We start from the raw sequence: 14,963 nt of genomic DNA, 5'->3' as shown, positions 1-14,963 counted from the left end.
AACCAAATATCCATAATGAAGTTAAATTCAGATTTTGAACCTCTAAATAAGATCCATCGTCTCAGTTAACTTGCATTAAGATAGCTTGTGTCTTACGTATCCCAAATACCCCTTAAGAGTGTTTATTTATCATGCTGAAGTTGATAGATTGTTTGCCACACAGTTACAAGAACAGGTTTACAATTTTTAAGTTACAAAAATAGTTATAACTCATTAGTATTTCTATACATAGTTCAAGCTATTATATGCACACTCTGTACAGTGGATGTTAACAGTGGTTAAGTTCACTTACTCGAAACAAAAAAAACCCCGAACTAAATCACTCATGGTTAGGCCCAAAATATTTAGGCACCATAATGCTTGCATGTCTGGCAGTAAACATCCCTACTCACACAAAGCAAAAGCAGTTTCAGTATCCAAAAAACACACATCCACACTGTGAGACCCTCACCAGAGGTCTCACACTGTGCCTTAGGGCTGGACACACTAGCTCTAACTGTACAGATTTCTTACAGAGAACAGCTCCTGTCTAACAGACCAACCCAAAGGCAGAAAACCATGTTTGCATGACAAAAGCTTTAGGGGCAGCAAAGCAATCTCCCTCATTACCAGAATCTCCATTTAAAGATTTAAAAGAAAAAAAAAAAAGGAAGACTGCTTCTTGTGTAGACAAATACCAGATGTTTTTGCCATACCCAAATAATTGTTTTTAACATGTTTGGTTGGATTTTATTACGTTGGCTGCACTCATCTTGTTCATCCTTCCCTTTCAGAAGTAATAAGCCTAGAAGCATTGCTAGAGTTTTGGCTTTTTGTTAGAGGCAATAGAAAAATTTAGTTCAGAGGAGAGTACTACTGCTAGCCTTAGTTGTATCTTAACTACCTGTCCAGTCCCACTGATGTGAAGGTTCATGTAGGTGCCTGACTCAGAAACAAGTCACCCATTTCATAAGACGGTAACACACAGCTATCCCATTACAGACTGGGGAGAGAGTAGAGGGGAAAAAAGCAAAACCACAACTGAACCTCCCAGAAGGAAGCTTCAAATAGCAAACAAGAAATAAAGAAATAAATTATTTTTTCAAGTCTACAAATCTCTCTTGTACTACTACAAGAACCATCCTTCCCATCATGTGGGCACAACATTTCAGTCTGATGGTTAAAGACCCTAACAGTTCAATCGTAGAGCTCAGAAATTCTGTGGTTAACCACACACTAGAAGGACTAGTCATGTTTGCAATGAATTGCTATGAAGAAATTTATTCACTTGAAGGACTTCAAGGACAAACTGAAAGAGTCAACTGAGGCATGTACTTAACTGTGCCAGCACAAGGCTGCAAAATATACCACAATGTTAACATCAAGGTCATGCACAAACCAGAAGTGCATTAAGAACTTCAAAGCTGCACTAGACAGGATAAGATACTTAATGCTTGTCTTTCACATGAAATTAAGCAGCAAGCAATTGCCCCCTATATGCCAAGATGGATAAAGAAATCTTCAAGTTTTAGTGGCTTCACTCACTCGTTTTTAAAGCATCATATTGAAATCTAATTTTGTTCTGTGGGTCAGAGCAGCTATCATTCTTACTCATTTAAGTTTTTCGTAATAGTCTAACTTCGAATTTTGAAATTTTACACCTATTATATATGGAATACATTAAGGTTTTTGTTTTGGATTGTCCCATTGCACTACAATACCTGAACCACTGTTTCAACAGATAACTAAAAGAGCTTTATTTTAAAGTGCAATAGGTTTTACTACAGGAATTGCAAGAAATAGTTCCAGTGAAAAGAATACCAGAAATAAATCCCTTGAAATAAAGCAATGCAATGTTGTCATGTATGCATTTGATCATATTCTAAGATTAAGGGATAAGTTACAAGTGAAATACTCATCATTTCAGAAAAAGAAATAAGTTAATCCATCAGAAAACCTCTTACAAGATGAAAACAAATCGGGAAAGACAATGGTTCTTCAAGCTGAACTTCTGGAAAGAATTTAGAATTTGTACTACTTGGACAACAGTGGACCATAAGGCTCTCATTTGTTACAAAACAAAAATCAATAGAAATAAATGAGGCTATAAGAGGTCTTTCATTTGAATCATAGCTTGTTTGCAAAACTTTGTTTGGTTAACAACATGCTGACAGTTATTGCAAGCACAAAGTAACATGCTTTTAATGCTCTTGTAAATTACTTAATTTGAAAATTCACCAACTCTACCAGATTCTACTTTCAGGTAAGAAATCTTAGTTATTCAGTAATCCCACCACAAATTAATAGTGTTAAAATTTACACCCATTAGGTATCCCAGGTGATAAGCAGTTATTAAAAATAATATTTTATCCCTCCATATCCATGGAAAGAATAATCCCACTCAGCACATTTTATTTTAAATTAGATAACATAGAGCATTTTAAGCAGTTGGAGATTCACAGATTAAGTATGCATTTTGCTCAGCATGTCTGCCAAACTTTCAAATGTCAGTCTGAGTTGTGTCACAACACCACATAAGCAAGCATAAAATCCCTAAAAACACTTGTTCAAGCAGCATCTGCTACCTACTGTGACCAAATAAGTACATCATTGCACCATTCCAGTTATTTTAGATTACTTTTACTCCTTTGAATAAAATTTTGGTTTAAACTAGTACAAAAAAAAATATATATATATATGTATATATGTATCTGCCTAGGGCTGTTTTCTTTTTTTCTACATCAACATGAAACAAGAAAAAAATAAATACAACAAACTTGAGGCTTAAATACTTGGACACAGAGGGAAAAAATACTGCTTACTGGTTGACTTCAAATACAACATGGTTTAAAACAGATTTCTTCCCATATGCTCCAACAGAAGTGAATCCTTCCATGTCACATAGAATATTAGATGTTACTTCTCTGCTTTTAGCCAGCTTCCTACTAGTCTGGTCTTGAGTTATCAGCTCTATCTTTTCAGACTGTCAGATTAGCTTCCGCACACGTTGTATCATCCACAAGACTGAACCTGATCCACAAGTCTAGGAAGACCAGGAGAGCCAGTTGTGAACTTGTTTGCCTTGTGATTAAGACACAATGGAGATTTTTAAGTGCCTAGATACAAGAATAACTTTCAAAACGTAAGTAAAGTAAGTCATCGGAATCAATTATTCCAGTACTGAAGTTCTCCTAAACCAAAACTCAACTTTTCAGTTCTATCAGAAACTACAGGAAACTGACAGTTTATGTTCCAATATAAGTCAGATTTTTCATAGGCATTCAGGATAAGTGCTCACTGCATTCAGACATTTTTTTTTTGTATACTTTTTTTTTTCTCTCCCCCCTTAAAAAAAAATATATCAGACTTGTCTAACTGATATGTTTCCCGATCACCACCTTTAGGTCCACCTGAAGAACACTGATGAAGAATAATACAGACACATAACTTCACCAAATTGCTGCAGCATAAAGGATGATTAGTTGCAAGAAGTTACTCTGTAGCTTTTTTCCATAGTGTTTATTGCTGAATCATTTTATATAGCTTATTTCCAGGAGATGGGAAGCATAAAAACTACAGCATTTCAAAAAATTTTGTATTCATTACAATGTCTCAATAGAACTTTCTTGAAGCTTCACCTAATTCAGAATTAAAACAATCCCAATCTAGTTAACTAAAAAGTTTTGCACCTTGCCCTTAGAACAGTCAGTTTTTAGAAGTTGAGCAACTTCAAACCTGAAATTTACAGTTACTGCATTTGATAGAAACCCCAGAATTGTGCAAACTAAACCAATTAAACTATTTTGTATTAGTTTTGTTTTAAGTTAACATTTATTCATTCAGAAGGAGTTGGTATATCCTAATCCCACAACTGATGTGAACTACGAGCACTCAGGAGATTCAGGTAACTACTGCATTGCTTTCCAAGCCCGTGCACTAAGTACAAACACCCCAAGGTATTAACATTGACAAGGAGCTTAGATACAAAGTATATCAAAGCAATAAAAATGTTAAAGATTTACATCTAGCTGCCCAAACCCATGCTCAAACAGGTTTCCACTTAGTTCCTAACTATACAACTCTGATTTTAATAGTTGTACTCAAAAGTTTAATTGAAAAAGAAAAGAATGGAATGACACTGTTGAAACCTTAACTCCTTCACTTTCCAGTCTTGAATTTTTCCTTTTTTCCTTCAGCAATGATTTGGTAGGGGGAATTTCTTTTTTTAAACCTTGTTTTAAATCTAGCAACATACATTCTCCTTGTAACATCCCAGAGATGGCAGGGGTCAATATGAACAAGAGGATGCCAGATTCTAAAAGTTGCACATTCAAGTATAGTGTCCTCCATGAGAGCTTTCCTGGCTTTCACAGTCTGCATATCACTTCTGATCAAATATAGCAAAAAGTAGAATACCAACCAAAGAAATATTGCCACTGGTTTACTAATATTAGTTTCACACCCAGGTCCCTCAAAGCAATCTTGTTACTTAAGTAGTTATACTGCAAGTTTCAAGAGTCAAATATCAAGAACTGAAAATATAAACTTAGAAGTTATGAGTATCAATTCTTCTAAAATGCTCATTAGTGACACATTTCACCTAAACAGACAAATACACACAATTACTCTAAATTGATATACCACACTGTAAAAGGTCCCAATTCAGCTCAACAATCTGTAATTCCCCCTCTCCCTTCAACCACACACCTTGACAGAAGTGTTTACAGTAACAGAAAGCAAACAGAAGGGGAAAAACACAACATTTAACAAGTGCATCTATATACATTTTGGAACTTTTCCCTCCTTGCAATTAAAGTGAACAGACCACCACATTTCTTTTGCATAACATGCACATATTCTCTCCTTTACAAAGTACCAGTCCTATTTAAAGGATTTCTGCAAGCATCAAGAGCAGTCATTCCACACTAACCAACAGGTGCTTTCACTGAGGAGGCTGAAGTACATTTAAATACTCTGACTGGCCCAGCTGGTAGGTTGTGTTTCCTCCACAGTCCACATACTGGTATTTCTCTCGGGATATTTGCTCAGAGTGGCCAAAGTAAGAGGTTGTCACCGTCACTCTTTGAAACACAAAACAGAAGAGATGCTTGTTTTGTAAAGGATTATAAAGTCGTTAATAGGTTTTTAATAAAGTCATTAGTAGGTTTTTAATAAAGTTTTAGAACAAAACATGTAATGTTAGGACCAAAGTTTTTTAAAAAGTTAAAAACTAATACCAGTTAACACAATCCAAAAATTTTTCATCACAAATTTCACAAGCCACGGATTTTTTTTGTCACAAAGGAAAAAAAAAGTCCTGAGCAGAGTTTTTTCCTAAAGACAGCAAAGCCAGGGTTTAATCATTAATACTTGGTTTTGAAAGGGGAACAAAAACAGTTACAGAAGTTACACAAACATTGTTCTACACACCATCCCTCCCAGCCACCCAAAACAGGCAGCTGTTGATTTAATCTGCCACAAAAAGCAGATTCTGGCAGAGTACTAAAAACCTTTGACTGACTCAAGGTCGTAAGATTTTCAGAAAGTTTTGAACAGCAGCTGATAAATACAAGCTCATAACAAAGTTTGTGAGATTATAGGAACTCCATGCCACAGTTCAGCTGCAGAGCAGATACAGTGCTAATGGTTGCAGCTACGCAAGTACTTTTATGCTACCAGACCCTGCCAAAAGAAGTTATCTTTCCACAGTTCCATTTAAAGAACTGAGGATACTACACTAGGAAGTAAATTGATGTCATTTTATCTAAGATATAGAGGCAACTGGATTAAACATTTCTGAATAACATTTCAGTGAGGACTACATGGCTTTTAAAGTTGCTTCCAACAAATAGGAAATTCCCATACTTACTGCATCATCACCACTATGTTATGCACTTTGATTGATGCTAAAGTACAGAAGTCACTGAAAAAAGAAAAATAGCTATTAGATTTACATCAACATCTTACACAGTTATCTAAAAAGCAAGAATTGTTGCTTCAACCAGAAATCCTACTATCTGTACACAGAGAGCTTATAGAGTCACTAGTACTGACAACAAAAGCACTTGTTGAAAAAAAAAAAAATATGTCCATGAGCATGTACTCAGTCTAGATCTACTTATACACACAGTCTTGCTTTTACAAGAAGTATGTTCACATGTACTTGCTTACATGAAATACTTGCCAACAAAAATGTCTTGTGAAGCATCCACTCTCTTTCAGAAGCTAGAAGTTAACCCGAAGAACTAAATCACAGCATGTCTTCCCTAGTGAAGAACTCTATTATAAAAGCATATGGGCATCACTTGCTGCAATTTCAATTCACATTACCAGATTTAAATACAGACAGGAAATTTTACCATAAAAGATTGTTATTCTAGCTTCACTATGCTTCCATGTAAGATCAGCCATTTCTATTAAAAAAGTCCCTAGGGTTTATTCTTGCCCCCAAAATATCACAAACTTAGAAAACCGCCAATGTGTTTTTACAATAATTTCCTTCTCTATTATACAAAGTGATTTTTGCAGACTGCAACAGCAGATATTGTTTTCTTACAAGATAAACTTTACAGACCTGTGTTTTCTGAGCTGTACCTACATACCAGATACACAGAGACTTGCAGAAGCACATACACTTTCTCTTGAAATTAAACTTCAACAACTGCTGCAACACTCTCATAGCATTACTGAAGTTAAAACAACAGCACAGTCCACTGAAGAATTATTCAGAGGGTGAGTAGATCCACAAGATTCAGGATCACTTAACCACTAACCTACAGGTCTTTAAGAGGTGATGGAAATACAATGCTTTACATTTATTTGAAGTTAGACTCCACTTCTCTGTCTCACACCTGTTCCATCTTATTCCAACTCTTCAAAGCTATAAGGTTCTCTTATAGCTTCCCACTCAAAAGGACTGGCATCCGCAACTGCACACAGCATCCAAGTCTCAACAGTTAACAGTTCAAACTGAACGAGTTAATTTCAGCACAGGAGAACAATACTCAGTATTATTATCAAGATATATGAGTCATCGGTCAAATAATCTCCCAGAAACTGCAAACAATAACAGCTTGAAGTTTAAATAAAGGCTATAAACACTGCCTACCATCATAAACACATGGTCTGAAGAGTTGAAAATAAATGCTAGCCTCTAATTTAATATAGGCTTCCCTCTACAACAGTAATTTATGAGAAACTTATTAGTGAACGTATTATAGGAACATATTTATGTTCCCACCACTGAAGTAGCTGGCCCACGCTATTACCAAGGCCTAAAATAGCTGAAATAGAGATACCATTTAAAGTGCTGAGCCATGGACAGCAAGCTAGCATATGAAACCACCGAAAAAAATAATACAGTTTAAGTATTTTTCAGTACTATTAAATTAATGCAAAAAAAAAAAATGGCACACCATCTCTGTAAACACATTTCAGCTCTGAAATACATTTCATTTTACAAGATCATAACCATCATAACTTTTACCAAGGCACAGGCAATATTTAGAGGCCGATATACTTACAACATGTAGCTCATTTCATCTTGTATGACTGTGGGCACCATATAGTCAATCTAAAAAAAAAAAAGCAATAGAAAAAAAAAAATCAACTGAGCAGAATCAAATATGAAGATTTACATACACTCAACTACAAAAAGCCCATGCTATTTACCTGTTTCATATCCAAAGGACCAATGTTGGTGATGTTGTTTAGCCGTGCTTTGCCAATAACTGTTTTTGAAAACTGAACTTGGGCTGTGATGTTTGCTACTTCAACAGAATAATAGTTGTTGTTTGTTATATTTAGCGTGTTCTGTAAATAACAAAAGCAAAAAAGCAAACAACAAAAAAAACTTTAAGAACCTCTCATGCTGAGGAGCACAAATTTTTGAACTTACATATGAAATAATAATATCTGAAATCATGCAAATATACTTTCCTGTCATCTGAGATCTCCTTGGGGTAAGGTGGAAGAGAACGAACACTTCTGCAGAAGTACCCCTGAGAAGGGGCTGAAGACTGTGCTTCCCAATACATTCACAATTCCACTGATGACCTCCTTCCCCTACAAATACTGACTTTTTCATTCTATTCTCAGTTATTCCTTCCATGAAATTTAACTATTTCAGGACTTTTCCTATCATAGCTACTTGCTTTATTCAAAGACACCATGAAGAATTCCATCAAAAGTGTATGGAAAGAACTTCTTGAAGTTTTAAGATGAGTAGGAAATAATTTTTCCTTCAAAATCAGTTTTGACAGATACACAATACCAGTCGCTGAATGGCATTCCTGTATCCATATTCCACCTGTAGTCCCAAAATAAACAAAAGAACTTCAAAGTCACAGTTCCCATGAAATCAGAAGACTCAGTGGTAGCCTACAACTGCAGCTGTATAGTTACAGGAAGCAGTCACAGCAAGTCCAGTTACATTTTTCAAATTGCTCATTGTATCTGCTGATATTTCTCAAGGCACTAAGTCCACCAGCTAGCCCACAATTTCTATGTAAATTAAACTGTCCCAGCAGCATCTCTCACTGCACATACTGCAAACATCCAAATGGCTGGACAGTCTTACCGTAATATTTAAATATATTATACGTCTGCTCTGTTCATAGTTGACATAAACTGACTTCACACCAATGTATTCAACATCGACTGAGCGAGGAAATAAGAAAATACAGCCAGTCCAGAAAGTAGGAGACATACAATTACAGAAGCAGTCACGTAGAGTTTTCTGTGGGAAAAAAAAGAAAAAAAAAAAGCACATTCCAGAGTTAAAAGCATATTAAAGGAAAATAACACACCGCTCCTCTTGTTTAAGTGATAAGGAACAAGACTAAACAATACAACTACATTCAGCTTGTTTTGAACTGCCACTGATTTCCAAAGGGCGGGGATGAGATGGGAAAATATGTTGCACTTCACGTCTACATCACAAATAGAGATGATACTCTTGCATGTTTATTAAAAAATAAGTTCCAAAACATGTTGCTATCCCAACATTCACAAATTTGAGGTAAACAGAAGAGGAAAATGTTCATTTGCTTCTAGATAAAAGCACTTCCTTTAAAGTTTATTTATAGCAGAACCTTCCTCATTCTGCAAGAATCTTCAGCAGGCTGTACTCGTACCAAAACATACCCAGAAAAGAATAATACTTCTGTTCTACTTGGGATTCTTCGTAAGAAAAAACAAAACAAAACAAAAAGAAACACACCACTTTCTGGGAAAGCATCAGGAACATCTTAGAACCCTGCTATGAAACTGCAAATCTGCAATTAAATTAACACAAAAGGAAGAAGGGACTTTAAGCAATAAAAATACACAAATAAAAGGCTCTACATCAGCTGCAGTTTTCTCAAAGTCAGAACACTAAATGAATATTTCTCAAATTTAGACTACTTCTATATCAAATTCATAATCTGTTATCTATTATGTGAAGTTACCCTATTTTTTTCCACATCAATTATTTACTGTTTATCACAGAGACACCCAAAGATTTAAAACATGTATGTGAGAAAAGAAACCCTTAACCGTTTAATTACAGTGTTGAGTAGATCCTAGAAGAAAATACATCTTTTTAAATTATGTTATATGAGAAAGACAAGCTTGTTTATTCTACTAGCAACTCAGATCTTTAAAAACTAATTCTAGGAGACTTATTTTGTAGTAGTGGCCCGAAGTTAACACTTCCTCTGATTTGAACTTTAATAATGAAGACTAAGCATCTGCTTAGATCCATCCTACAGAGAGTGATAAATAGTTGCAAAATAACTGTTGATATTCAGATAAATCTGACATGTAGACATCGTGCAGTATTACCAACTTCACAAGACATAATTTGATGGTTGTGTGCACGCCTATTAATAAATAACTCCTGCAAGAGCTATAGGCAGAGGTTGATAGTACAAGCAGAGTTCTTTCAATACCAAATATGAAAAAAATAATCCAGAGTTAGTGATTTTGCTTGATTCTTCTTATCTCTTTTGAATTATTAAATTTTAGCTAGATGAGAATGTGAATACTGTAGATTCATGCATCATAACTATTAACTTACGTTCTTCTTGGCCTTAGTCTCTGATCACTGTATGGAATTAATGCTACCAGCTGGTTTTCCTGCCCTAGAAATAAAAACAGTGTTTCAGAATTTAAACAAGAAGAGTCATTACTTTTGCTATTACTTCAAATAAAAAGTGGCCTTTACAACTTTACAGCACTGAATTAGGACGAACATTTACATTTTAGTTAATGACTCAAGTAAAGCATTGCTATAGCATGTGTACCCATGCTAGCTCCTGAAATAAGACTATGAATACCAACACCAAAAGGAAAAAAAACCAAACACACAAAGCTGACAAACACTAAAACAGCAACAAATTCTGCCTCTGTGTTGTACTCACGCACAGGAGGCAAAACACCTTAGGTGCTTCCTTTTCTTCTACCAAATGGTGCCAAACAGATTTCAGCTCTCTATGTTAGACTGTAGAGTCAGAAACCAAGAACACAAGCACAGAGGATCCATTGAAAAACACATGGATGACACCTGTCTTTATGTGTTCTGTGATTTGCCATAGAAAAAGATATAATTGAGAATCATCTATACCAGTACATACATGCCTCAATAAGAACTCTAATCTGCATTTTCAGTCAAATACAGAATTTGACCAGCACTATCACTTAGCTAATCAATCATGCTGAAGTGATTTCAACCTGAATCACAAAGCCAAGCCTTTGCTAAGCATAAATTAGTATAAAATATCAACCTTGTAAACAGCTCTACCAATTTAATGCAGATTTTCAGCTCAGCAATCTTATACTGAAAAGTTAAAGCTGTCCAAGTACCAAAATGCAATCTCATGCAAGTGTTAAACAGTTTAATCATCATTGCCCATATTGTGGTCTTCCGTAACAGTCATGAAATGATCCAGAGAACCCTTAATTTCTCATCTCTCTTCTTAAAAGAGCACAGATATGATTTCTTTCTTAAAAGTACTGAAGAATAATTAAAAAGACAATCCTATTTATTTTGATAACCCACTTGAAGTTTCAGTTTTAATCAAACTACTTAATTATTATTTATGAATTTTTTTTTAATAATATTCAGTCAGATGTTTAATAAATTAAATGCTTTGTATCCAAAAGTCTTCCAGCCAAAGAAATAAGTTCTGAGCACAGAAATCCCATTATTACAGAATTTTTCCTTGCACTAGAATAAGTAAAGAATTGCCATTGGTATTAAATATTTCAAGTAAGGAAGCAAACAAACTTCCTTCTCTGTAGTCTTTTAGTTAAGATATTTTTTGTCACATTATTTCACTGAATTTCCTATTTTATGCATTTGGAAGTATTCAAAAATACAGTGTTGTATAACATTTAACAGCTACTACATAAATCGCTTTTGATATCTAAAACTGTTTAAACATCCTGTGCCCTAACACTTGCTTCCAAGGGAGGCAAGTTGTTTGTGAACTATATAAAAACTTAATCTAACAGAAGCACGTGTATCTGTGCCACATCATCCCTGTACAGCAGTCAGTTTGTACAAGTTGCAAGTTAAAATCAGTTTTGTGTGCTTTTACAACCAATATTATGACTATATGGGATAAGAGTTCTAACGAAAACAAAGCCTTCCATCAGTTCCTTCCCCTGGTAAAGGCAGAAGGCCATGCCTCAGCACACTGCATTCACCACTTTCTCCTGCCCAGTTTCATATACCCTGCATTTTTCCTTAAAAGGTCAATTTCTAAATAGCTATACAGGATGATTACCATACAGGGAGGAACTGTAATAAAGCAAAGTGTTTTATTCAATGAAAAGTGAACAATGAAGGCAGCAATAAAGCAAACCGTTAATCACGAAGGCAAAGGTGCAATGTGCTTCTTCCTTCAACAGCCAGAGAATACATGTGTTTTCATACCCAGCAAGGGCAAATGGGACAAAGGGAATGTGAAAAAAAGTGCAGGGCACTGAAAACAGTGAGGGCAGAAAAACAGCTATGCATGATCCAGGAAAAATGCTGTAGGTAAAGCTTTCAATTTCTCTCCGGTACACAGCAAACCAAGATTTTAATTTTCCAGATGCTCTTAGAAAAAAAAAAAATAATCCAGTACCTTGTCTATCAACACCCTACAGACAGAGCCTTTCCAAATGAAAGCCTGAAACTCTGGCTTCAAGTAAGTTACGACTCTGGATGATATTTGACATGCACACAAGTCACCTGTCGAACCAGTTGCTCAAGTGTTGAAAAACATATCTGTACTGAAAGCGTCTTTCTACTGCAGAAAAAGAACAAGGGACATCCTGGGCATACCAATCATCCTGGAAAAGCATGTTATGTTTTAGAATGTGTTTTTCAAACAAATAATTCTGAGATTTGGTTTTCAGTATACGACTTAAAGAAAAAAAAAAAAGAAATTCTCCTCCTCCAAGTTACAACAATACCAAAGCATGATCTACTAAGGAGAGTTGAGTGTTATTAACTACTAACTTCACACCCTTACCAGCACTCACACCCATCTATTTTCAAAAGCACTACTTGTTCTTCTAAAACAGTCAGTTGGCCTGCTGTCCTTATGCCAATTGGTAAGCAAGGGAAGAGCAAGATTGCATTGTTCCTCACAAGTTTTGCAGTAAGTATTTTTTATTAATTCTGATTTTTTACATGAAAACATCAGATCAGCTTTAATTTATACAGGCCTACACTCTTCTTCTCCCCATGTCTACAGATATCCAGATGTTCTCAATACTTGCAATTACTTTTGCAGAGTTGTGTATTTGTTCAAATAGTTTAAAATTGTTACTTAAAAAAAAAGATACATCAAAATGTCTAAAAAACAAGATGTCAGCAAATTCAACTTGCAAAAACTAGGGATTAAAGCAGAGAAGCAAGGCATGCTGCACTGTATAGACAAGGAAAGAGCTAGCAGGTGGCAGTCAAAGCTGATTAGATATACATTTCGTTCACACAGCGTAATAACTCTAAAATGCTCAGTGCTAAAAAGAAAAGATGGCTACAAAATATTTTTACTAGAGAGTTATTTGCTATTGCTCATTATAATCACCAGTGCACACATCTATGAGGTAAATTTACGCCTTAAAAAAAAAAAGCAAAGAAATGAAGGCAACTTACCTCGTGGAATTCTTCCCGTTCCCTGGCAGGTAGGACAAGTGACACTATCCCTTCCTGTGAATTCCACGTATGGAAACTGTGACACATCCCCACATCTGCCATCCTCACCGTGTGATTCTGAGTGAACTAACCCATTCCTCATATTATCCGACACTGTACCTCCATCATAGCCATCTTCCTTACACGTATGTATCGGTAGATGAGAAAGAGATTTTCCCATTTCTAAAATAAAAGGTAAAAGAAGGTTTTTTCCATGCAGAATGATTCAAATACGGCTTGCAATTTACTCCTCTGTATCAAGTAACTATTAGTGTATAATCATTACTCAGACTAGGCTCCTATTTACTTCTGTTTAGATTCTGTAAGACTTACAAAGTGTTAGGGCCCAGTTAACCTGGAGTCTGTCTCAAACCAATAGTCTGATCTACAGGGGAGACCCACTCAGGTGCTCAACACACATGGGTTAAACAAGGGTGGATGAGAGGCTCCCAAGACAGAACAATCAACTGCTGGCAACAAGTTACAGCAGTCAAGCAGCACTGGACAAACTGCCACAGGATACATTGATCTCAATGAAATAATTTCAGGACTTAACACGCTCCAGAAACCAGGCTCAAATTGTTCAGCAGAACCCGTACATGCAACTGAGTCAGTTTTAATAAGCTTTTTAGGGCAAATTTGTTCTGAGAACACAGGATCAGCTAGCAATCTCCAGGATAGAAATACAGATCTTCAGGTGTTTAAACTGATGATTTCTTTAACATAAAAGAGGACGGTAAAAATCAAGGGTAAAAAAAAAAAAGTTAATGCTGTCAATACATAGCATTTTTAAAGACCTGCTAAAATACTAATCACAAAAACAGTTTGTGTTACCCATGTGATTTCACAATTTTCTCACAAACATCCTTCTTCAGACACACTGAAACTACCATGAAATGATTGGAACCAAAAGCCACAACGAAGTGATAGAAGTGGCCACCCTGCTAATTTACAACAGGTATGAAACAACTCAATAAGAAAAAATAAATATATGTCCAGGAATGGCAGCCATCTGTCCAGCCTTAATCTATAACCTCTTTTAATTAGCCAACAGAAACACTAGGCACCCTGCTCACTGATGATGTCTTGGAGAACAGGGGGATTTAAAGCAAGTATGCAGAACTTTGTTTTTTCCATTGCAATTGGAATTTTTCCTAATAATTATCACTCTGGCACACCAAGAGAGGAAGCACAAGAAAGGTGATCAAGAGAGCAATGCAAGTCAGACTATTTTAGACCAACCACTCCAGAAGAAAAAGACCTGAAGTATGGCAATGGTAACATAAGGCCAGCATTAATGAATTGTACTGCCAGAAAAGCTAGGTGAGGTAGGAGGAGAAATGTAATTCAGTTATTGCCAGCAGGTCTCAGTTACTGTTTCAGCAAATGTGATATTTTATTATTATTTACTATAAGGGTAGTAAAACCCATACAAGAAAGAAAACTACTTATCCTTTTGTTGCAATTTTGAAACATTGTAAGTTAAGGAGCCATTGAGTGTAAAAGAAATTACTGAAATGAAAATTGAAACCAATGAGCTATCGAAAAAAGTTTTCTAAAAAAAGTTGAAGTCATTCCATGCACAGTTTTCCTTCCTACTATCTCTGTAACTGAACTACAGCCTTCATGCTACAGAACTCAAGTCTTGCAGCTGAGGTAACAACTGTCACATGTATAGATCAGTCCTTGGTCCTTCTGTGTTTAAACCTCATTCAATTTACCTATTCTACTGATGGGAGACTTAGACTACATCAACATTAACAAACAAAGACAAACAATAAAAACGACGCTAGAATTAAAAACAGTTGTTGAG

At 35.6% G+C, this 14,963-nt stretch overlaps 1 protein-coding gene across 1 annotated transcript; it reads right to left on the bottom strand.

The window, feature by feature from the left end:
- Positions 1–223: 223 nt before the first annotated feature.
- TMEM106B (transmembrane protein 106B) lies at positions 224–13,364 on the bottom strand. Its single transcript, XM_003207101.4, is given in 8 exon segments — positions 224–5,060; positions 5,849–5,902; positions 7,503–7,552; positions 7,651–7,791; positions 8,558–8,658; positions 8,661–8,716; positions 10,040–10,103; positions 13,112–13,364. Coding segments are annotated over 8 exon segments (825 nt in total). The 5' UTR covers positions 13,332–13,364; the 3' UTR covers positions 224–4,921.
- Positions 13,365–14,963: the final 1,599 nt, after the last annotated feature.

The sequence above is a fragment of the Meleagris gallopavo genome, chromosome 6 (assembly GCF_000146605.3).
Source record: "Meleagris gallopavo isolate NT-WF06-2002-E0010 breed Aviagen turkey brand Nicholas breeding stock chromosome 6, Turkey_5.1, whole genome shotgun sequence".
Classification (NCBI taxonomy): Eukaryota; Metazoa; Chordata; class Aves; order Galliformes; family Phasianidae; genus Meleagris; species Meleagris gallopavo.
This window is presented reverse-complemented; position numbering and strand designations above follow the sequence as displayed.